The sequence below is a fragment of the Chelonoidis abingdonii genome, chromosome 20 (assembly GCF_003597395.2).
Source record: "Chelonoidis abingdonii isolate Lonesome George chromosome 20, CheloAbing_2.0, whole genome shotgun sequence".
In the NCBI taxonomy this organism is placed as follows: domain Eukaryota; kingdom Metazoa; phylum Chordata; order Testudines; family Testudinidae; genus Chelonoidis; species Chelonoidis abingdonii.
The window spans coordinates 22264801-22289701 of record NC_133788.1 but is presented as its reverse complement, the minus strand read 5'-3'; the positions used below and the strand labels follow the sequence as shown (position 1 = coordinate 22289701).

General features: G+C 44.7%; 2 protein-coding genes across 2 annotated transcripts in view; both read left to right on the top strand.

The window, feature by feature from the left end:
* EFCAB5 (EF-hand calcium binding domain 5) overlaps positions 1 to 24403 on the top strand; it is a 71769-nt gene extending 47366 nt beyond the window's left edge. Inside the window, exons 12-22 of the mRNA XM_075073908.1 lie at positions 706 to 920; positions 2436 to 2592; positions 9430 to 9719; positions 10723 to 10895; positions 12237 to 12465; positions 14413 to 14565; positions 15862 to 15965; positions 16956 to 17209; positions 17736 to 17965; positions 18988 to 19084; positions 22825 to 24403. Of these exons, the coding sequence (XP_074930009.1) occupies positions 706 to 920; positions 2436 to 2592; positions 9430 to 9719; positions 10723 to 10895; positions 12237 to 12465; positions 14413 to 14565; positions 15862 to 15965; positions 16956 to 17209; positions 17736 to 17965; positions 18988 to 19084; positions 22825 to 23039 (2117 nt within the window). The 3' untranslated portion in view covers positions 23040 to 24403. The remainder of the gene's footprint in view (positions 1 to 705; positions 921 to 2435; positions 2593 to 9429; positions 9720 to 10722; positions 10896 to 12236; positions 12466 to 14412; positions 14566 to 15861; positions 15966 to 16955; positions 17210 to 17735; positions 17966 to 18987; positions 19085 to 22824) is intronic.
* Positions 24404 to 24725: 322 nt separating this feature from the next.
* The window catches only part of NSRP1 (nuclear speckle splicing regulatory protein 1), a 34630-nt gene continuing 34454 nt past the window's right edge, over positions 24726 to 24901 (top strand). Inside the window, exon 1 of the mRNA XM_032788786.2 lies at positions 24726 to 24823. Within this exon, the coding sequence (XP_032644677.1) occupies positions 24774 to 24823 (50 nt within the window). The 5' untranslated portion in view covers positions 24726 to 24773. The remainder of the gene's footprint in view (positions 24824 to 24901) is intronic.

The window sequence follows — 24901 nt, the reverse complement described above, 5'->3', positions numbered from 1 at the left end:
GCAAGGGAAACTGGCAGTCCAGCCTTCTGAGGTGGTAGATCCTGTAGTTTTTATCTCCACAGGGCATGGTAATACATGTGGCCCTACCATGGCTGCTAGATAATAGTGTGGATGGTGGTGCCCATTCCATACCTGCAGAACCTCACAAGTTCCATAGAATATCAGGGGTGGAAGGGACCTCAGGAGGTCATCTAGTCCAACCCCCTGCTCAAAGCAGGACCAATCCCCAAACAGATTTTTGCCACAGATCCCTAAATGGCCCCCTCAAGGATTGAACTTGCAACCTCGGGTTTAGTAGGCCAATGCTCAAACCACTGAGCTATCCCTCCCCTGGGGGCTTGGGGAAAGTCTTGCCCTTTGTCTAAGGAGCTGTTGTCACTTATTGTGCGCCTTTGGTCTCCAAGACCACAAGGGGTATTTGGACTGCATGTCAGGAGCACACTCTTTGTTGTATAACAGTGACTTCAGCTAAAACTGTATTGTGTAACCTGACCTCATTACATGACTCCTCTCGCATTAGACTGTAGCACAACTGTGAAGAAATATTATTGGTATTTTTCCTTAAGCATATATATGGCCAAGGCCTGGGGCCCTTACTCAGTGTTCACTCCGTTGATATTCAGCCCATGATTTGACACCTGTCATATGCACAGCTTTGGATCAGCATTTGGCTTCCTGCTGGGTGATATATTTTCTCCCCTCTAGGCTTGCGTATGCTCATGACAGATATTCAGACCCATGGTGCCTCCACTGCCATGAGTGCCTTTGACAAGACCTGCCTCAACCTACCCCAGTTCGTACAGCTCCTGGAGACCTTTGTTGGTGACGAAAGCTCTCTGCCAACTGTGAAGAAACTTGTTGCATTTGTGAAAGAAGGATATAAACAGACTGAAGAGGAAAAAATCAAACAGTTGGAAAAAGTAAATGTTGATAGGCTTTGCTGATGTTATGTGTAAACAAACGAATGGCTAGAGGGGCTGAGCTAATCACCCACGCCCTCGCCTTCCTACCTTGAGGTTTTTGACCCTCTATTTTCACATGAGCTTTCCCCACATTAGCCCTGAGAACAATGCTGGGCTAATTCTGCTACAGGTTGGCTGCCTGTAACACAGCCTGACTCTGTAAGGCACCAGGTGTGCACAGCCAGCTGTAAAATCGCTTAAAATGTTCAGTTTTGTTGTCTCACCTCTAGAGAGTAACCCATGCAAGCAAGAAACCTGCAGCTTTAAACTACTGCATTTGCCAGTGTTCCTATGTGTGCATGTGTGGGAGGGTGTGTATCGTAAGCATGTGCACTGGTGTGCTTGTTACACCCACTGGGAGTTCAGTAACCTTGTCATCTATTCAATAAATATATTAATTCACACACAGGCTCACTCTGCCCAGTATCTTTGCAAAGTGCTGATACATTTCTCATCATGTCTACCTCTTTAGCTGCAGTTTCCTTAGACTTCTTTCTCATTTCCCTCTGTGCTGCTGACCTAATTTGGGGGAGATACTGGATCTGACGGCTCTGCCATCCTCATGCTGAACACAACATTCTTTGCCATTCAATGAATTCCATTTCCAGCCATTTAGCATCTGGTGCTGCGCAAAAACTGGTTCTAAGCAGCAAGTAGCACATGCAGCCCCATGAGGCCCTGCACATTGAAAGGCGCTACTGGAATCAATGGTTTGCAAACTCAAACAGCAAGAGCAAACACTGCAAAATACTGTGGTGTCATTTACAAAGAGCCACTCAGTTGTGGCTGGAAAGACATATCTGGGGCGTGAAACTGCCACCTGCCTGGGTTGATCTTACGTTGACTCCTAGTATGTACATTGGGAGTCAATCCTTTTGAGAAGCTAAAGTTCATAGGTGACCAGACAGCAAGTGAAAATCGGAACATGGGATGGGGGGTAATAGGCGCCTATATAAGACAAAGCCCCAAATATTGGAACTGTCCCTGTAAAATTGGGACATCTGGTCACCCTAAGCTCATTTTGCCTGCTAAAACTGAGCTGCCACTTCTGTATGTTTTCCAATCTCTTCCTGATTTTGTGACTGCCATCTAGTGCAGATCTTAATGGTATTTTTAGAGTGACTGCCTTTATGACAGGCTCTTTGTGACCATCATGAATGGACAAATGTCCAAATGATGAACCAGCCATTGCAATTTCCCTAGGGGTGGGTGTTGGCACTGAGCATTATCAAAAGCCAGCTTTTCCCTACAGCTTTCATAGAATATCAGGGTTGGAAGGGACCTCAAGAGGTATCTAGTCCAACCCCCTGCTTAAGGCAGGGCCAATCCCTGGACAGATTTTTATGCCAGTTCTCTAAATGGTCCCCTCAGGGACTGAACTGCCAATGGTGGGTTTAGCAATCCAATGCTCAAATCACTGGGCTATCCTTCCCCCCATAATTTCCTGTCTGTGTTGCTTCTTCCCTGTCCTAGGTTCACCGTGACGCTCTCTTAACCCAAAGAAAAATGCTCCTGGAGGCACTCTTCAAGCAGTGGGACAATGAATGCTGTGGGTACCTTGACCTGAAAGAGGTGGATGCTGTTCTAGGCACATTTAAGGAAGGAATGGAAAAAGAGGCTCTGAAAAAGGGTAAGAAAACAGCACTGTCCACTACTAATATGGAGGTGTAAAGTGAGAGAAAAGGGCTATGTAACATGCTGTCACTAGCCATTCAAAGATGGTGCTAATGAAGCCAGGGGCAAGGACTGTGTACTACCTATTTTTGCACATGCCATTGTAAACAGAAGGAACTGTAGATGAAGCGGAAATGGAGGTTTGTGGCTATAGATGGGCAGCAAGTGTCCTTTCTTTTCAATTATACATGGCCTGAGAGTTTGGACTCCTTTTGTGCTGGTGTCAAAGTGGTAGCTTTCTGCTTTCACAGTGTAATGAAATACCCTTTTTCTGCATCTGTTATAATGAGCAGTAAGTAACCATGATTTGGATGTGAAAACTGTAGCCACAGAGAAGTCCTGTGGGCGAGCATTTGACATTCTTGGTCCGACTTGCCTTCTGTTGTGCACAGCTGTACTGAATGGGTGTTCCTCAGCCAGCCTCTGGAATGATACTGTCAGTGCTCCCTGCAGGCCTCAAATGACCTTTCAGAATCCACACAGGGAGTTCAGCTCTTGTGATAGAAATAAAGATTTGAAGTTGTGGTTTGTGTGGGGCTTTTAGTACCCAAAGTCAGCTCATTTCTCTGACTAACTTAACAAAGTTAGTCCCCTGGAAAACAGGCTGGATCAGACAAAGGTGCAGCAGGCCCTCAGAATCCATCTGGCAGCTACCAAGCCATAGTACTACCAAGCATTATATTAAGGGGGGGTGGGTTGTGTACTCACTGGAACTTTTTGGATACCCCATAGACTAGTCTGCCACCATGGACAGCCACCCTTCCCAATGCTTCTTCCTGAAATGCTGCACGTTATATTTGTTCAGGCTACTTATTGCTGACAAGAATTATTAAATATGGCGTATTTTGGCAACCTCCCCAAATCCCCTCATCCCACACCTCATGTTAGACTAGCTGTGGGAAGCACTGTCATGCTCAGTCAATTGCATCCCTGTCCTGGGGCCATATAACAAAGAGTTGGCAGAGTGCCATCTCTGTGGTCCTAAGGACATATGTTGTAGGTCAGCGTATTGCAGTCAATTTAACACTGCCATGGGGAAGTGGCCCTGCCCTGGAGCACTCACTCCATCTGAGCAGTCTCTTACCTGCTGGGATATAAACTATTGCTGTTTATAACCCAGTGGTGCCCAGACTCTGGTAGGGTGCTGGACAGAAATACAGGGAGATGCGCTTACGCTCTAAATTACAAATAAACAGGATGGAAGGAAAAGGGACTCAACATATAAGCAATATAAAACTATCCCCAGCTGCCTCTGGCTGATCTTTCATAGATATCATGGTACAAGAGAGCAGTGGCCTCGGAGACCAGCTACAGATCTGAGTTGCATTCAGCACGGAGGAAAGCCCAGGAACTGAGGGTATGTCTACAGTGCAGTCTGAGGTGTGACTGCAGCATGGATGGACATACCTGTGCTAGCTTTACCCATGCAAGCATGGCTAAAAATAGCAGCATAGATGCAGCAGCAGGACTTCAGCATGGGCTAACGATATGAATACATAACCGGGATCCCCAATGTGCTTGTACAGACGGCTCTGAAGTCCATGCATCTCATCTACTCTGCTATTTTCAACCATGCTAGCATGGGTATGTCTAACTGTGTATCTTTCACACCTTGGACTGCAGTGTCAACATACCCTGAGACATCTGTCTTTAGAGGGTGTAACTCATCTTAACAATGTTGTGGGCCTTAGAAGTCCTAGTGTCACCACGAAGTGGAGGGGCCAGCAGCACTGATGTGGGCCTTAGGATTCATGGGAACAGGCTGATTTAACTTACTGTACCTGTGTCTTACGGTTAGTTGAATTGTATCCCTGCTAACAAGGGTCCAGTTGTGCAGGGTCATGCAATTCCAACGAAAGCCATTGGTTCTACAGCAGATTCACTCTTTCAGAAGCTGAACCAGTTTTTTCTCTGCAAATGAGAAACTCTCCACAACTGGCACCGTCCCTCCCTTGCCAGTTAGTCTGTATTCTGGCATTATACCTCCACTGCCTCCTGCTGACTGTGCAGCAGCCAAAAGAATGTCACAGCCAGATTCTAGTGACAGTTCCCAAACAACCGTCAGAGTGGCTGAAGGATTAGTACAGCTTGATGTAAAGTTCGCCTGCATGGACCCAGTGTGACACACCTCCTGTGTGTACATACGCAAGAGCAGGGGTTAGTGTGGTGCATGGCTCAGAGGATTGCTTTTCTGTTTGCCTAGACTGAGGAGAGTGTGATGTTAGTGGAGGCAGACCCTAGCCATAAAAAGCACCATTGAAAAAGATGCTGCCAGTAGCTCTAGTTACAGGGGAATGAACCAGGCCTGGGGGTACTACAGTACCTTTGTGTCACACATCTGTGCAAGAGACCTTAGGATGCCCTCTCCCAAGCCATATGGTGACCACTTGCACATAAAGCTGGTTGAAACATTTTTAGTCTAATAATTTTTGATGAAAAATGGCTTTTTCTGAGACACTATTTTGACAGAAATTATTTGGAGGGTTTTCACAAAAAATCCCAAATCAAACATTGTTTGGCTTGTTGGGTATTTCTTTATGCTTTACGCTCCTTTCCCCTTGTCACGGAGTCCCCGGGCGATGCTCTGGAACTGCTCCCCACAAAGCCAGTCAGGACTTTGGGAGCCTCCTCTCCCTCGGAGCAGACTTGTTCAGGGCAAGAAGCTCACACGTCTTCACCTCCTGGGTCTCTCCTTGGAGCATTCAGCATCCTCTGCCCCTCCGTGTGCTTCCCACAGCGAGCCCACCCAGGCGGGGTCGTGGGGAAGCCACAGGGTTCTGCACCCCCACTTTGCAGTCAGACGTGACTCTCAGCCAGCAAAACAGAGGTTTATTCGATGACAGGAACAGGGTCTAAAACAGAGCTTGTAGATACAGCGAACCAGACCCCTCGGCCGGGTCCATTCTGGGGGGCAGTGAGCCAGACCCCTAGGTCTGCACTTCACTCCTTATCCCCAGGTAGCTCCAGACTAACCAACCCCTCCAGCCCCTCCTCTCTGCTCAGCTCCTTTCCCGGGCCAGGAGGTCACCTGATCCCTTTGTCTCCAACACCTGCAGTTGGCACCTTTGCAGAGGAGGGGCCCAGACCATCAGTTGCTAGGATACAGAGTGCCAGGCATTAGGTACACTGGCCCTTTGCTCTGCCAGATACTTAAGAACTGCCTAGGGGACACTGAGGCACCAACACAGTATTCAGAGCAAACATTAGGAACAGTCCCAGTTCGTCACACCCCTTTTTTTAATAATAAAAAAAAAAGCCAGGGAGGAAAGAAGAAAGGGAGCAAAAGGGAGGAAGTATCCCAAACCCAAACATTATTCATTTTGTCCCAAAACCTAAATGGTCCGTGAAAAGAACTGTGCACATTTCTGAAGCTCCAATAAGCTACTGGCACACATTTATAAACGGTCCAGAGCCATGTAGGGCTACCTGTGCTTCCACTGAAATCAATGATAAAATTCTCATTGACTTCCAAGGGAGCAGACTCCTAGCTCCCATAAACATCAGCGTCTTAGGCTCTTGGATGCTTTGAGAGGCAATCAGAGTGGCTTCCTTCCTGCTCTGGCATATAATTTGTCAGATCATTTTCCATTATGCCGTTCTTTACAAACCATTATGTGTATTGATCACGAAATACTACTCTCCTAGCAGCAAACTTCACACTTGCACATATACTTCATTGATTATCAATTAACTGAGGCACTGAAGCCTATTGACAAACAGCTCTCTTTCTCTCTCGGTTTACTTGTTGGGGGACTGCAAAATTTCAGATTGGGGTGCAGGACAGATGATCAGAATAAGAGCATTTGCACATGTAGTGGGAGCAGCAGATGAATATCCTGTTTCAAAAAGAAGAAATCCTAGCCTGCAAATTCAAACGACTGTACAAGAGCACCCTCTTGTGTGCAAATATAGCATTATGGGAGGTAACTGGAGTGCATAAGGAACTATTTAGTTAATGAGGAAGGCTGGGTAGTTTAGAAGAACCCCTGCATAGATAAGTCCAGTACCTAGCTGAATAGAAAACAATAGGAGAGGTTCACATTTTCAGAATTGGCCTAGTATTAATCCTAGCTCTGTGGTGTAGGGTTTACAGCCTGTTCTTTAAAAGTCTGTTCCTCTCTAGGTCTCTCCACGTGTCTGTAGAACCACAGAAATCAGCAGAGGCGGTACTAGCCCATTGGGGGCCCTAGCAGGAATACTTTTGGGGGGTCCCACACAACACATATTATAAAAACAAATAAGGGACCCCTTGAGTTGCTACGTCCTGGGTCTGGTGCAGGATTGTTCCCTACAGCACATTTTCTCGTGCTCTGTCCAGTCTGCCTTTAAATATTCCAGCTAAAAGCTCTTCAGCTATTTCCTTGGAAGACTATTCCAGTCTGACAGACATCTTTTTTATGGAGTCCGGTGGCACCTTAAAGACTAACAGATTTATTCGGGCATAAGCTTGCATCTGAAGAAGTGAGGTTTTTTACCCGCGAAAGCTTATGCCCAAATAAATCTGTTAGTCTTTAAGGTGCCACCGGACTCCTTGTTGTTTTTGTGGATACAGACTAACATGGCTACTCCCTGATCTTTGTTATGGTTTGTTTCATGATAGTCAGCCTGATTTTTCCTGTGATTAATTTCAACACATTATTGTTTTACTCTCTTGTGTTCTCTTACGCTTCCTTTCCTTCCCCCACATATTTCCAGACTGTTACCCTCTTCCCCCTTAGTCATCTCTTAGCCAAATTATGCATGTTTAGCTCTTCAAATTTTTCCTTTGTATGTCACTCCCACCCCAACCATTTTGGTGCTCTTTTATAAACTCCTTCCAGTTTGTATCTTTCTGGTAACGAAGTGTCCAGAATTCAGTGCAGTACTCCAGGGAGAGTTGTACTAGAGCCAGAGAGGGAGAGTAATTTACTGTCCACGATCATTGCCAGATCTCTTTAAGCCATTGCTGCTTTACAGGTATCTCCCTCCTGTTGCATATTTATCTTTCGGATTATTTCCCCCTCTGACGTACTGGCATTTATTTTCCAAGTTGAGTCTAACTTTGTTATTTTCCCATTGTTTCTAATCTGCCTAGGTCCTTTCGTATTACTTTTCCGTCCTCATTAGTGTGTGCAGCACCTTCCAGTTTAGTCTCCTCTGTGAATGTCATTAATGTGCTGTACATTATTTAGATTGAAAGCTCTTTGGGGCAGGTCCATTTGTTTGTTTGTACAGCGTCTAGCACATGATTGGGTTCCTATATGCTACCACAGTGTTCATCATCAATCATCATAATCTGGAAGTTCACCTTCCTGCAGCTTGATGCATTGTCATTTATCATTACCCTTTGCTACTGCCAACAGACAGTTTTCTCTCCTGTGACAATGCTCATAGGTAAGCCAATCTGAATGAACTCTGGGAATAGGATTTCATGAGACAATATCAAATGCTTGACTTGATTCCAGTTATATCACATCTACTCTGTTCTCTGCTGCAACGCTGGCTAGGCACTCCAGAGCTTAGTTCTGAAGGAGACTTCTTCAGTGTCCCCTCGTAGGGTTGATCATGTAGGGATAGACAGGCCCATTGCAATCCAGCATGAGTAAGGGGCATGAATAGCTACACCACCCCAGAAGAGTCTCAGTTTGGGCCATGCTTCCCCCTTTCTCCAGTGGGGAAGTAAGCTGAGTTAGTCCTTGTGCTAGTGCAGCTTACTTCTCCCCTCTTTGCCAGTTCGGCTGCACTGGCTGGTGCATTTGGAAGTGGGGATGTGGCAAGATTCCACCCATTCCTTCCCTGTCTGCTTACCCTCTGCTCACATGTGCAGGATGAGAAATAGCCTGGCAAAGAGGCGTGATGCATGTAGCCCCTTTACTACCCTGGGAGGAAATGTTCAGCAGGTCATGATTGAGCCCTTAGTAATTTTTGAAACAAATAAATCACTGTAGATCAACTCAACCCTGAAACCCGAAAGAAAGATGGAGAACAGAAGTACAGAGAATATGATCTTCAGAGAAAAGCCATATAAAACAGTGCTTTTCTTCCTGTTTTCCCTGTCTGCATCTCCTGGTGAAATTCAAATATTCCAGAGCATCATCCAGTCATCTATGTACTATAAATGGAGCTTTAATTTTGTTTCATCCTCCATATAAGATTTAACACAATACAAATGTTATTTCAGTAATTAAACCCAGACAACCAAAGCAGAGTTAGTAAGATTATAGCTGCTTTGGAAGGTCTTTAAAACCCCACAATGGATTCAAGTGCCGTACGTAATGGAAATCCTTGGGGACAAGGTTGAACTGCGAGGTCATCAGTAGGATTTCGCCTTCAAGGTGTTAATTGGAGTGGCCAGTAGTTCTTCACGCCTCTGGAGCATGCAGCACTAACAGGGATGCCTATATGTGCCTAGCTGCAGCAGGTCATACAAAGTCCCTGCAGTTTGGCTATGTGGTTGAGGTGAATGTGATTCTGGGGTAACCAGGAGCAACCTCCAGATTTTCCCCTGACACGTACAGCTTGGCTGCCTTGTAGAGCTGTGCATGGGGGAGATTTGGGAGGGCTGTCCAGGTGATCTTCTCAGTGTCTGAGACCACTGAGAGAGGAGGAGAGAGTGCATCCTGCCTTTATGGCTGCCATGGTACTTACATTTTGATTTTGGGGAGGAGGAAATGAGTAAAAAGAGAGACTCTTTCAAATGATGGGCAGGGAACACCTCTGGTGGGACAGACATGGCATTGCTGTACTGAGAGAGAGCAAATCAGACAGCCACAAACAGGTGTGCCTGTGTCCTTATTTCTGTTTCATCCCTTAGCAAAGAAGCACCTTTGCTGCTCCCACCCACACGCCGGTGGTGTGATGAAGTTGTCTCCAAAGGAATTTCAAACATATCTGGAATTGGTTGTTTCTGAGCTCACCGGTAATGAAGATGAAGTTTTTGATACCATGGTGGAGTTTCTGACGGCGAGCGTGGCGCGAACCCACATGGAACGCCTGCGAGGTTCTGCCAGGAGGAAGTGGCTGCACAATATCCAGCATGCAGCTGAGACCAGTGGGGCAAGCATGGAGCCAGTGTACAAGGCAGTCTTTAAGGCACTTTCCCAGGTATGCATCGCTACCAGCTGTGTGAGTGACGCAGACTGTCTAGTGTGGATTATGGCTGACACTGTCTTCAACTAAAGGGCTACAGTCACCACCAGTCCAGGTGGGTGTAAATTGGTGTGGGAAGCTTACACATCACTTACCCTCAGTATGCCTATTTGAAGACAGCGTTATCACTTGCTGTTCAGGAGACTCACACATTAAATAGCTGAGGCAGTTGTAGGTCAGGGATGAGATGCAGAAGGTCTTGCCAGGTGCTATACCTATCAGGTGCCATCAGTATCTCATGTTCATGATCACCTAATCACCTCAAGTTTTGGAAAGTTTAATAAAATAAAATCCAGAAATGCATGTTCCTGGTTTTATGGTTTCTGAAAATAAATACACATCATTCAGTTTGTGATGCATATGGAGAATTTGTAATATGAATGGCTTCACATTTGCTTCCAGGTGCAATTTAAGGTGCTAATATTGATCTTTAAAGGCCTATCTGATGACCCCTAGCTACATAATGGACCCTGTTCTCTCCCTACGCAGTGTGGTGGCAGCTGATGCACTCTTGCTAGCTGTTCCTAGATTTAACTTCTCAAGTCTAGAGCCAGGATATCCTTGTGGGAAGGCTCTTGACTCTGGCATCTGCATGCCTTTTTGGTCCAAGACAGTCTGCCTTGCAGACAAAGTTCATTGGGCTTTTTGCTTAGGCATAGGTCATTAGGGGCAGATTGTATTTTTAGAAAAAAGTGGTCTCTGCTTAGGAGAAGCAGGAAACAAATCCATCCTCCCTGCCAGTCAGAATGCAGCTTCTGAGTTGATGATATAGTGACCTGGTCCAGAACCCATTAGACAAGTGACAGCATGGACGTCATTAATCATCTGGTGTGAGAGAAATAAAGTCACTGGCCTAGAATAACATCCCGTGATGAAAGAGATAAGCTGTAAGCACATGAAATAAGTGTAACGGCTAGTGGCTAATGCACAGATGTAACGTGAAACATTTGGTTGCTAGGATGCAGAAGTCCACGGGAATAACAAGAAGATCAGTGCGTATATTGCCCTTTTGGAACAGAACCAGCTTTTGCCAGAGCGGGGAGAGGTTCTCTTGCGGTATGTGGCTTGCACCTCAGATGATGCCCCATACATCCTAAACCAGGCACTTTACAGGGACATGAAAGGAGTAAGGTAAGGAAGCCTGCTCAGAGCTGTTACCTTTTCTTAAATCACTTGAATCATAGAATTTAGAGAGTACAGTGACTATGGGGTGCATTAGAAATACAGACTAGACTGATAGATACTATAGAAAAGACCATCCCTCAGGGGCCAACACAGGATTATCCCTTATAAATCTGATTGTACTTAATACAAGTGGTTCTCAACTAGAGGTCCAGGGCCCCCTGTGGGGCTGCGAGCAGGTTTCAGAGGGCCACCAAGCATGGCCGGCATTAAACTCACTAGGCCCCAAGGCAGAAAGCCAAAGCCCCGCTGTACGGAACTGCAGCTCTGGGCCCCAAGCCACTCCACCTGGGGCTGAAGTCAAAGCTTTGTGGTGCCCCCTGTGGTGTGTGGTCCCAGGCAATTGTGCTGCTTGCTGCCCCTTAATGCCGGCCCTGGCTTTTATATGCAGAAAAACAGTTGTGGCACAGCTGGGCCAAGGAGTTTTCATAGCATGTTGGGTGGGCCTCAGAAAGAAAAAAGGCTGAGAACTCCTGCTTCATACAACTGAGTTTTAAATGTCCTAATGGATCAGGCACCCACTCCTTTCCTTGCAGAGACTGTTCCACAGTCTAAAGAAGTCTCATCCTTAAAGAAGATATTGTATTATATTCAGCCTATGATTTCCTTTTTTTAAACTTCTTCCGTTACTGCTACTTATTACCCCTTTCTATCACTACAAAGCACTTTCCACTCCCTTATACCCTTTAAGCTCTAGGAAACAATCATCATGCCCCCTGATCACTTATGTAAATATTTGTCTCTTTTATCTCCTTCCTCATATATCATCCCCTCTAGTCCATCATTATTACTCCCCTCTCAATCGCCCCCCTTAATTTGTCTCTAGTGAGTTATATTCTTTAGCTGATATTTTATAGAACTTCGAAGATGAAAAGTGCTAGGTAAGTGCTAAGTATTATTGTCATTATCTTTCTGGGATGCAAGAGGTAGATCCAGTATTCTACGTGTTGTTTCATCAGTGCCTGACAGAGCAGACCATCCCCTTCCTACTCCAATCCATGATGCCTTAGCATAAAGAGCCTAAAGCTGCACTGTGTGTTTGTTTGTCTTCTTGGTGCTATGTGGCACTGCACCCTCCTGTCCTGTGTAATTTGCTATCCACTATTTCCTGTAGGTGTTTTCAGAGCATTGCTGCTTTCAAGTTTCTCCCCACTGAACACCTGTGTTTGGATTACTTTACCCCCAGATGTATTTGGAAATCCTCAGAGTTCTTCTAAAGACTTTCTCTGCCTACTTACCTTTCTCCTACAAACCTCCTCTTGCCCTCCCCATGGTATTCCTGTCCCTCAGCTTTGCAGCAGCAGAAGAGGGAAAGCCAGTCCATGTTCCAAGAGTTCAGTTCCATGGAAATATCCACTTCTGGAACTATGACCGGGCAGAACGGGAGAGGAGAGGCTCATTCCTGGTGCTGCCACTGCAGGATTCCCGATGGAAGACTATTGGGATTCTAGGACTTGACACCCTGCGGGACCAATGTGAGCAAACCATCTTTCTAACCCACGAGATCGGTTTCTATCAGGTGGGCACAATGAGAAAAGCAGGTTCATTAGATACTTCAAACAAGCAGTTTGGGACTTCATGTGGACTTCATGTGCCTCACTGTGAATGGGCAGCAGCTGTACAGTTAGAAAATGCACTGTAAATCCGTTTTGCTCTCTGGGATGAAAATGGCACAAATAGACCAGTATTATCCCTGTATCCATTATTTAGGAGGCTTTGCCTCTAAATGTGAATGGTGAACTATGAACAGATTTGTACTAAGTTAATAGTTATTAGCACTTATTTACTGAACATAGTGGTTGCGTGTTTTGAACATAAGAATGGGTCAGACCAATGGTCCATCTAGCTCAGTATCCTGTCTGACAGCAGCCAGTGTCAGAGGGAATGAACAGAACAGGGCAATTTATCAAGTGATCCATCCACTGTTGTCCAGTCCCAGCTTCTGGCAGTCAGAGGTTTAAGGACACCTAGGGCATGGGGTTGCATCTCTGACCATCTTGGTTAATAGCCATTGATGAACTTCTCCTTCATGAACTTAGCTACATACTTGTGTCATGAAGCTGTTCACGTTATACTTTCTGGACTAATTGCAAACCACTGAACTTCAGGTTCCTTTACCAGTGTTTCCAAATATCCAGATGTTTCAGGCTGGGTCAGGGAAAAAATCTTCTTTTTTACAGTCCCTGAAAACTTTTGGTATCATTTCTTCACGTGTTTCTACTTTGTTGGTTGATAATGATTCAAATTAGTGGAAGTCAAGCTGGAGATAGTGTCAGCAGCCAGGTACTACAGCAAAGGGTGCAACAGAAATAGAATCTGGAAAATCTCAGTGGATGTTAAGATACAATGGAAAGAAAGGGAACTTTACAGAGATACACAGTCAACCAAAAATGATAGTTGGTACACAGGCTAGCCTCTATGCATGTACCACTTATTCCTTAGTCTTCTCTGTTTGATATTCCACTCCCTGCCCCTTCCCTTTATTTACCTGGCCAGAATGCTACTAAATAACTGCTGTTGGAACCAGCCTCATTGTAGTTACCCCTCTTGGTCAGAAGAGAGCACAATATGCCAGCACTGGGAGGGAAGTCCTACCTTCTCAGAGATCACTGGACCTCCAATCGTTCAGCACTCTGGTACTGGCCTGGGCCCCTGAACCTGGGGTCTCATTTGACAATGGTGTGATGAAGTGGGACTGTTCTTAATGTTTCCTCTGAATACTGTGTGGGTGCCTCAGTTTCTGGTCGACACTCTGTCTCCTGGCAACTAATGGCCCAGGCCCTTCCCCCCTGCAAGGAGATGCTAAAGGTGTGGGAGAACAAAGAGATCAGGTGACCTCCTGGCCCAGGAAAGAGACAAAGGCCAGAAAGGAGGAGCTGGAGGAGGTTTCAGTTTGGAGCTGGCTGTGGATGGGAAGTGAGGGCAGCCAGGGTTGTCTGGCTTGCTGGGCCCCAGAATGGACCTGGCTGAGGGGTCCCGTTCTGTGTACCTACAAGCTCTGTTTTAGACCGTATTCCTGTCATCTAATAAACTTCTGTTTTACTGGCTGGCTAAGAGTCACATCTGACTTCAAAGTGAGGGTGCATTCAGGACTCTCTGGCTTCCCCAGGATCCCGCCAGGGCGGACTTGCGGTGGGAAGCACACGGAGGGGCGGAGGATGATGAATGCTCCAAGGTCAGACCCAGGAAGATGAAGCCGTGTGAGCTTCTTGCCCTGAAGACAGTCTACTCCAAGGGACAGGAGGCTCCCCAAAGTCCTGACTGGCTTTGTGGGGAGAAGTTCCAGAGCATCACCCAGGGACTCTGTGACAAATGGCATTCACAGGATAGCTTTGTATTCTTAGAGATTCTCTCCTTTAAAAACAATTTTGATAGACTAACATTTTACTCATTTTTTTTGCTTAATTTGCTATGAAAACATCCCCAACTTTATCTCCAAGTCATTTAGAGGGTTCTGTTTCCATAGGGGGTTTCCCACGTATTCAGCGAAGCCTACCACCATGTCCGCACACTGGAGAACATATTGCAGGTTGCATTCACTGCTGTGGGCTGGCTCTGCACCAGGGCACCCACCATCCGCAACATCACTACGTACCTGGTGGAGCCTGGCAAAGATAAGGTATGCCTAGTCCTTTCACGTTAGTCTCAGACCACTGCACAGAAGTGACCTCTTCTTATAATAGTGATGGATTGGGCTAGTGCAGTTTGGCAGGGATCAACCATTGTTAGCTCAGTTTGGCTTCCAACCAAGATTAATCCTGCCAAAGATTCTAGTACCTGATACAATATTCTGTGGGGGGGAAGGAAGGTTCCTTCTCTAGAGGATACCACTTTTCATTCCTGCTGTCCCTTAACGGTGATCTTCCTTCAACCAAGAAAGGCTGGTTGGGATTCCCTTCAGTTCCTGCATTAAAATCATCAGCAGCACCCTCAGTAAGCACCTCCTATGAGCTAAAGGTACTGGACCTTTAGTACTCCTGGCTCCTACCAGCCAATAAAGCAAGACACCAGCAGGCAAATTGGCCTGTGGAAGTATAGAACAATACCCACATGGTCACCGTGCTAGCCCACACAGCAGTTGTCTGCCAAATCAGTCCTAAAAGGGAACTGCTCTACTGTGGAGGAAAAATCCCGGTCAAGAATATGCTATGGAAAAGGAAAATGGTTAATGTTCTGACTCTTCATCCTGAAACATCAGCAGGCAAAATGTAAATACAAATTCGGAGGCAGACTGCTCGCAATTAGCTAGCATGTAAGGGCAGCCCAATCGCCTGCAGTTCATATTCCAATTATGCAGCAGGCACTGAGACACTGGGATGCTTGTCAGCTTACCTCAAACTGAATTAGGTAGATAAAAAGCAAGAGGATGAAATGTTTGGGACTGAGCTTGTGTTATGGTCGCTGCTGCAGCCACAGCTCAGCTGCATCTCTGTGATAAACAGCCTTCCCACTGGCAACTTATTTTTCACTCCAGGCTTTACATTTTCATCTGGTTGGCTGCCCATTTGTCATATTATTTGCTTCCTAAAGACAGCTGCCTGTTTTTCATCTGGCAAGACATACCGACATGAGCGCTGGGTCTATGGAAGCTATTGTACTGTGGGAACTGAAATGAAAATGAACTGTCCATAGGTAGCCCCCTCACTAGGCTGAGGGTCATCCACCTGTTGGCATCCTTCAGGACTGGAGCACGGGAATAAGTTTAATGAGGCCAGTCGAAGAAAGATGTTGTACATACCTGTGGTGCACTGTGAGTGCTAGAATCTAGAGCTGTGGGGACAAAACACACCTTGTTAGAAAGGGTGAATGTGAGTTAGAGTTCTCCCCTAAGAAGCAAGCAGTGGTTCTCTCTCTAAGCTTCAAAGTTGATGTTCATTCCCTGAATGCAACAAAAACACCCTTTCCTCTTTTCAAGACAGGCGACTATGTTTTGCGCAAGATGATGACTACAGATCACTCTGGGCATATGGAAATCCCCTCCACTCCCACTGTTCTCCATAGAAGAGAAAATATCTTCAGGTGGGTTTGAGACTCTTCCACTATCTGTCATCCATGCCTATGCTGTAACACATGCAAAGCGCACTCAGCAGAGGTGAACTAAGAAAAGCTCAATGGCTAAACTTGCTGCTGCATTCTTGTCTTGGCTACTGTCACCTGCAGGAGGCTGGCTGCTGGATAGAAGATTAGGCTGATAGGTTAAGTCCAGTTGTAATGTCCGGCCCACCGCTGGCAGAATATGCATAGACTTTATATACAGTCTGTGGGAGTGGTATCTATCTCTCTACCACATGCTCTCTCCCATGGTATCTGGTTGTGTGTGGTAATAAACTATCCAGGGCTAGGAATCTTTTCTTTGGGCTAGATCCTGTAAACATTCAACACCAAGCATAATGCTTACTCACATGAGTAGTTCCATATACTTCAAGAAAGCACTGTGTCCGGTAGTAACTGTTTGCAGGGCAAGGCCCCCATGTCTTGAGCATTCTGTTCTTTAAAATTAATGTATTTTTTTTCCTGGTTCTGTTATCCTCATTTCATCTGAAACATCCTACTATGTAGTTATTGCCTTCAACTACCAAGGTCTTCACAGGCTTAGCTATTAAATACATCTTCCCTTGCTGCTGAACTTAGTCAAGAAGTTACTCGCTGTTCCAGCGATGTTTTTACTTTTTGTGAAACTCCACAGAGCAAATGTCAACATCACTATGAACTGGACACTGTGTTTGCAGCAATAACACAACACTAACTTAAGTGTTTATTTAACCCTTACAATTCTCAATGCTAGACTAGGATGAGCAGGGTCATGCTCCAAAGTGCTATTTCTCTCCTTCCAATATGGCTGGAATGATGTCTGAATTTGGCTGCATGTAGGCAGCTGTTTCAGTAATACAAAAATTCCTTCCCAACAGCAAGGTATATATGGTCCTTCACTGCAAATGCTACAGCAGTTGCCAAAAAGGCTGGGGTTGTAGCATTCATGATCTTGTCCTCACTTTGCTGTCATTTCAGAGATTACCTCTTCAAGTGCACAGACAGTTCCGAGGTCATTAGCACCTTTGCCTGTGGAGAGCCTCACATTGCAGTTCCACTCCGTGAGCCAACAGGACGGGCCTTTGGGGTGTTTGATCTCAGCCCTGCACATTACCAGGGGTTACCACCTCATGAGCATAAAGACCTGCAGATAATGCTGAAGATGGCCCAGGCGGCCTGCTCTGAGATACTGAAGGAGTCTTCAGGGGAAACAGACCCAATCTATGTCCTAGGTACTGGGGGTGCAGGGCCAGTATGGTTTCTTTGGCTGATATTAGGAATCTCAGTAAAATTACAAGCAAGACAGCACTTGGACAAGTACAAAAATACAAATAAAAATGTACTTCAGTCATTTAAACCAAGTTTAAGTGAACCGCAAATCTCAGCAGACTCTGGGGAAAACGGCAAGGGAGGAAGATTGTTTCAGAGGCTCCGGCCCAGTTCCTCACAGATATTTATTCCAATTGAGTTAGGTGGATCTAACTACCTTTGAGGATCTGGGCCGGTGTGTTCTTCAGGGTTGCTTGGAATGGAATCCAGATCATGAGCTTTGCCTCCCTTCCCCGATCCATATACATTTTGAAAACACTGATAGACTCCCTGGGCTGTTCGTAAACAGACCATTTGTGAATACTATCTGTATTAGAACGGGAAGGGAAAGTTAATCATAAGGAGGGCAGACCCCTGCATTCAAAACCTTACATCTTCAGTAGCAGGTGTTTCTGAGTCTCTCTTTGACAGGTTGGCTTGTGATTCCAGTTGCAGAGCATGTTGTAGATTTGAGGCGCGCACAGATTCTCTTCCATCGGCTCATGCTGCAGGACTTGCGTGAGTGTATCCAGAAACTCAATCCTGAGTCCTTTGCCGACATAAAGAGCTACGCAGAGCCACCAGCCATGGTGCATAACATACTAAAGGCTGTGCTGCTTCTTTTCTACCCAGAGTGGGTAGGTTCAGAGAAGATTGAGAACTGGAGTCATTGTGTACTGGTGAGAAATTGAGTTCTTGAGCCACTCTCTGTCTAGGCAAACAACCCAAAAAGACACAATGGGACTTGCCAAGGGTGATACGAGAAAGAAATATGCTCCTGGAGATATGTGCAGTGGGGAGGCAGTGGGCGTAAGGGGTTAACAGGCCAGATTTCATTAAGAGTGGAGAATGGAAAAATGAACAGAGTCCCTTCTGGCCTTAAACTCTATGAATCTATAAGATATATCTATGCCTAAGTAGTAGATAAACAAGGAGAAAATATCCATTTTGTAACAAGTTCCATGAACTAACTGCAACATTAATTTACCATTAGTATCTTTAAAATGTAATATGGAATGTGATTTGCTATAAAACTTAAACAGAGTCTACAAAAAAAAATCTGATTTCAGTGTGCCTTCTGCCCTCCTATCTACTCCCTGTCACAGCCCTCTTCTCCTCCTGGCTCTTTCTCATCCCTCTGTTTCATTCCAGTTCCTTGTCATAACCAACTGGCAATTTAGATTTGTTTGTTTGTTTCAATATTAATAAAGTTCCATAGTAAACATAATTCAAGAAGGTGAATTACAAGCCTGGACAGCAGAACTGGGAATGATGATTTCTCTTTCTACAGGGTTTTAGAGAGGTGTTATATGTAGGAAAGGTGTCCCTGTAAAATACAAATCTAATGTATATCTCTCTGTATAAATAGACACTCACAGAGAATACAGCCGAATGAACAGATGTAGCATTAAAGTCAATTTACTATTATATTGGAAGGAAATTTTATCATGTTAAGAACCACTGGAAGACTTACAGGTCCCCTCATCCCTTTGCTCCTCTTATGCTCACTCTCCTGCCCTCCCACTCTTCAATTTTTCAGTCTTCCCAGTCTCCTGCCATCATACCTCCACTCCCTTCTGCCTCTCCATCCCCATCAGTGCTCTCAAAAGGTCCCACCAGTTTGACTTGGCTACCTTTAGTAACTTTGTAACCTTTTACTGTTTTTCCTGACCACCCTTTGATTCTATTCTCTGCATTGCAGAAGCTTGATGATGATTTGATTCAGAAGATTTGCTGCTTTGACCCAACTGCCACATATATGCAGGTTCAGACGGGGCTGCTGGCTAACTGTATCAAAGGTATATATCAAAAACTAATTCTAGGGTCACATGCTACAGCAGAGTATTGTCTCAATGAACTCTCCGCTGAATTTTTGGTGTCCCAACTAATTAAACTACAGACAAAGCATTCTAAACATCTGTAGAATCTTTTTTGATCAGTAAGAAAGACAGCCCTGCTAAGTATGATATCAAAACTCACAGCTCTAAGAGACGGCAGCCAATCAGCTTTGAAATGGGTTCCATCACCACATGTTGGACAACAAAAGTTACTTTGATGAGTAAACACTTTTTCTATACATTTCAAGCTGCTCTGACTTGTACCAGGCAACTGACCCAGGTCAGAACAGCCCCAGGATGAGGGGAGCACAAAATGGCTAATCAGCATCTTTGTAAACAACAGCCCACAGACACACCAAGTGCTTCTTGGTTGCAAGTAAGGATCTGGGCCTCAGTCCATCTTTCTCTCTCCCTCCTCATGAGAATGAGCTTTCCAAGGTGGTAGGAAATGGAAGAGGTTGTTATAATTCTGAACATCTATAACAGAAACACGCAGGTTTCCTATTGACTTGTGTTTAGATTTTTGCAACAGCATATTTTTATATTAATCCACCCCCCATACTCTTTCATTTGTTTAAAGAACAAACTGTCCTTTGTTGAGCTGATGCCAGATGGAGGGTCTGTTAAAATCAGATGAGCAGTTGGCACTCACTAATTAAACTTGGTTTATTTATTGATACTACTTTGACATGTACCTTTTTATAGATATAGCTGAGGCATGAACAGTAAACATTTAACCAGGCCTGGCTCCTTCCCTTCTGATATTAAACTAATTTATTGGCGCAACAAGAGCAGCCCCACGTAGCTCCTCCTTCCCCACAATTCTAGCCCTGGGTGTAGATGGAGAGAATGTAGATCTGCATTTGTAAAAGACAAGTTACTGCTATTCTACAAAGGAACAGTTACCTGGCATGTAACCTATTCTGGAACTCAAACCAATTAGGATTTAGAAACTGAGTAGACAATTCAGTGGTCTAATGGCAAATACCACTGATGGTCATATGCATCAATTTTAAAATATATTACAACATTCACACAAATACATGTTCCTGTGTTTTCCTCACATACTCCACACACCTGTACTATAATATAATATGAAGCACTTAACCAAGGCTGCCCAGAAGATTCAGGGGGCCTGGGGCAAAGCAATTTTGGGGGCCCCTTCCATAAAAAAAAGTTGCAATACTACAGAATACTATATTCTTGTGGGGGGCCCCTCTGGGGCCTGGGGCAAATTGCCCCCCTCCCCGGGCAGCCCTGCACTTAGCTGCCTACACCATGTACCAGTAAAGCAACAGAGAGCTGCAAAAAACAACTTCTCAGTGGTATACACATCAGAATTATTTCAGGTTCCTTTAATGCTGTGTACCTACTAGTGACCTTTAATTGGTACATATCAAAATAGCTGAAAAGAGCAACTAAACTTCAATCTCAGAATCTGAACATGGAAAAAGCACTTTGCTTTTCCCATCTTTACTAGCATTTTAATATAAAATGTCTAGTATTAAAGTCTAGCACAGCACCTAGCACAAATCCTATCACAATACAAGTAAGCAGTAAAAGATGGAATTGATTTATACATAATTGATTTATGAAGTTGAAACCACCCATTACAACAAACCAGATTACAGAATAACAGCTGTCATGTTTAATTACATTTTTTATTAAAGTAGAATCTATAAAACATACAACTAGTCCATAAAACATAAAATCAGGCTACCATGGAAGAGACTTTCTGAAAGCATCTAACTGATTTCTTTATGGATTCATACAGCCATTCTAGAGGAACTGCCATACCCTTATTTAAAATCAGTACAACCAGTTAATCTGTTTTAGAGCAGGATGAACTAAAACAAGTCAGGAAAAAATTAGACCAATGTCTGCATTCTAAAGCAAGTCTGATGAACAGCAAGGGCACATCTGATCTCCCTCACAGCTTATGTCAGGGTAGTCATCATTTTTTGTCAAGGTCCAAATTTCTTGATCAAGGTATAGCCAAAGGCCAGACTCCAGAGAAAATAATAACATGATATTAAGAAGTAAATAAAAAGATTTTGAGGTCTGTTCAAAAGCATTTGGCGGTCCGGATTTGGTCTGCGGTCCACCTATTGACTACCCCTGACTTACATGCAACAGAGATTTGTATAACTCGCCAAAGTGACTACAAATAGAAATAAAAGCACAGAACTATAGGACATAGAACAGGAAGGGACCTCTGGGTCATCAAGTCCAGTCCTCTGCTATCTCAGGCAATATAACTAGGAGGAATCAAGGCATTGGTTTGAAAGAGTGTATGCATACTAACAATTCCACAAGAACTAAATAGCACTGGAAAGGAAAGGCTCTTGCCCAGCTTATCCTGGCTTGAATCACTAAGGATGTAGCAGACAGGCTTAAAAGGCAGCAAACATGTCTGAGGACAAAACTGTGCTAGAAAGACTAACTAGGCTATAGCATGGCTTGGGTAGCATGGTTCTCAGAAAAAAATAAACATTGCTCAGAGAAACCAGGCTAGAACCTTGTTGGCTACCACCATATCTAAACATGATGGCAGCTTTTATAGCTCATTTATGATCTTAGTGAGAGTTGAGCCAGAGAGAATAAGTCACCTTCCTACAACTCCTCTAAGAACAACTATCAAAGGAATTTAATATATAATATCAAATATTTGTATTTACCCTTCAACAGGTCTTTCTACCTGCCTCTGCCATGCCTATGTCATTACCTTGTCTCTGGGTCAACGCACAGTTGGATGCGCGCACAACACACAAGTGTATTCGTTTCTTTGGTTCAACCATGCACATGTTAAAAGGACCTTTTAAAACTCAATGGGCCAAGTTCAGCCCCGATGAAACTCGGTTCATTTGCCCTAATGAACCCAGACCTGAATTTTCCAGCATATATACAGGGCTGATTCATTCCAACCATCCAAACTGAAAGACATGCAAACACATCTAACAGCACAAGTATGAACTTTGTTGTCTAATAGTCAAACAAGGTGGGTGAAGTATCTTTCACTGGACCAACATCTGTTGGTGAGGGAGACAAAGAAGAGCTCTTTGTGGCTCAAAAGCTCGTCTCTTTCACCAGCAGAAGTTTGTCCAGTAAAAGATATTCCCTCATCCCCTTGTCTCGCTAATATCCTGGGATGGACAAGACTACAACTACACTGCACAGAACAGTCAGACAATAAGGCCAGAGGATTTGTTTGCTCCCAGCAGGTGTCAGCGTTCTAACATACCTATCATGAATGCTGCTTGTCTCATTTTAAAAAATCTATAGCATTTGTAAAGCAAATTCAATGGATTGAAAAGGCAAATTACTACTTTATAAACAGCCATGGAATATTAGTATGTTTCTATTGCAGAAAAGCTATGTTGGGCAATCAATAGCAGTGGATGATGGTTACTAATTCTCATCCAGCTAGAAAGTATGGTTGTAGTTCAAGTCTTAAAAAGTAGGAACTTCTTACTGCAGTTTGACTCTTGAGATGCTCACTTCGGATTTCTACAGTAAGTGAGAAGCTCAAGGTCATGATTCTGCATCAGAATCTGCTAGTATGGGGCCCCTGAGCTTGTGCAATATTTCACTGATTTTTGACTCCACATGGGTACAGGGACGGACCTATGCTAGTGAGTCATGCTAGAGCACTGGCCCTAATTTTGAAATGGACTTCTGTGTTATGGGTTTGTTTGTTTTAGGTATACCTAGAGAAGAGGTGTGGAAGCATAACTCAGTTCCAGCTGAATACCTGTACAACTGGGCACTTACCTGTCTAATGCTGATAGAGCTTACAAAGGAACTACAGCATATGCAAGATGCATCTTTAGCATCTCTGACTCCAAGACCCAGCCTGACTGCATATAAGTCAACAGAAGTTTTGCTGTCCTCTAACCCTAGTGATTCTATTATTTAATGTTACTTTGAAATGTTTGGCTTTACGTTTGCTATTCATAGCTAATAAACATAAATTGCTTAACAGGTGTAGAAAAGCATTAAGAATATCTAAGTAATTTATTTAGAAATGTTAAAAGGAACAATTCTGATAGCATAGGTGGGTCATTCTAAACTCAAGAGAATACTCTCTGGGTTTTCATTTAATTCTGACAAGAGAAGAGGATTAAACAAGAGGAAAAATATAACTTGTATGTCTACCACATTACATGATTCATAAATAACAGAAAAAAACCCTTATGAATTGTGTATTTAGCAAAGATTCATTTTCCTAAAATGACATTTTCAAACTCACTTTAAGCCTAGAAAGGATTGTTGAAGAGCATGCTTTCAGCTACTCCCAATGGGCAGTACATTTATTCTGGAAAATCCCTCTAGTTTTAATGTGACAGGAGTTTTCTCATTGGGTTAAAGCTTGTTTACAGCAAACTTTACTGCTCTGTTGCAAGATTCCATCTTTGCAATAAAGTATCTTTTGGCAGAATCAGTTTTTTAATAAAATGTTGGGAAATTAAACTTCTTTTTCTTTATTTAGTTGACAAAGTGTGATGTCTACCAAATACTTTATAATTTGAGATTGCAAGTTGCTTTTAAGCTCCCCATATAAAATGATGGTGATTATCTGATAGCTGCTTCTAACTGGCAAGTGGGTTTCATATTTTGGTTGAGGGAAAGGCTTTTCAGGTCACTTGCAGTGGTATTTCTAGGAACAATATCTTTGCAGATATTATACTGATAGCCACAAGTACTTGTCCCTTCAGAAGATGCTCACAAACAATCCATTGTGAATACAAATTACTTACTAAGCTTTATGAATGGAACAAAAAAGGTAGGATGCTTATATATTACATGGTCTGCTTCAGTGAGTCAGGTAACACACCAGGGCTTTGTTTAGGTCAGTGTCTCCACCTGTTCAAGTGACTGAACCAAACTAAGATCTCAGCTACGCTTGCCTGTACTCCTGTCACCCATCTGAACCTTGCACTGCACTGGAGCTTGATCACAATTTGGAGGAGCCAAAGGTCCATTGCAGGTTAGCGTGTGCGCAGCTGATTGTGAGGCAGGCAGCAGCCAAAGGAGCTTCATTAAGGTAGAGCTGATCAGACGAAGAACAGCAGAGTACCAGTACTTGCACGTACCCACACTGTCCCAGGCTACACAGCACTTGCAGAAAGCCTGCTAGCATGATTCTTACATTGTCAAAGGGTCAGTTCTCCTCCAAAAAGAAACCATCTGTGTCTGGACTCTGGATGCAGCAACATCTCACCGCATTTTACTGCCCCGTTCAGACTGTTTCCAGGCCCGGTTCTGGGCTCCTAACGCCAAGTCCCGATTCTCCACTGCTCTCGCCGCTCGTGCAGACAGTCACGCCTGGGAAGGGGGCAGGTAAAACGCCACCAACTGCGAACTCCCCACCTCTGACACGGCTAGAGACGGTTCCTAGGGAGGATAAAATTGCCCCCCCCCCCCCGTGTCATACAGAAGGGACCCCCGTGAGCCGCTAGTCTGAGCTTTGCCGCCTCACACCTCGCCCGCGGGAGACTCCCCCCTGCACGCGCTTCACACCTGGTTACCAGGCTGACCGCGCCCTGCCCCCCACCCCCGCCGACTGGTCCCGGCCCCGTCGCGCGAGGCCTCGCGTGAGGAGAAACCGGCGCCCGCCTGCCAGTGCCGCGCGGGAGGCGGCGGTGCCCGGATGCAGCAGCGCAGTGCGCCCGACCCCAAGATGGCGGCGCCGAGCAAGCAGTGAGCGGGGCCAGGGCTCGTGACGGCCCATAGGAGACTCTGGGGACGGGGACGGGGAGAAGCGCCTGGGGGTGACGG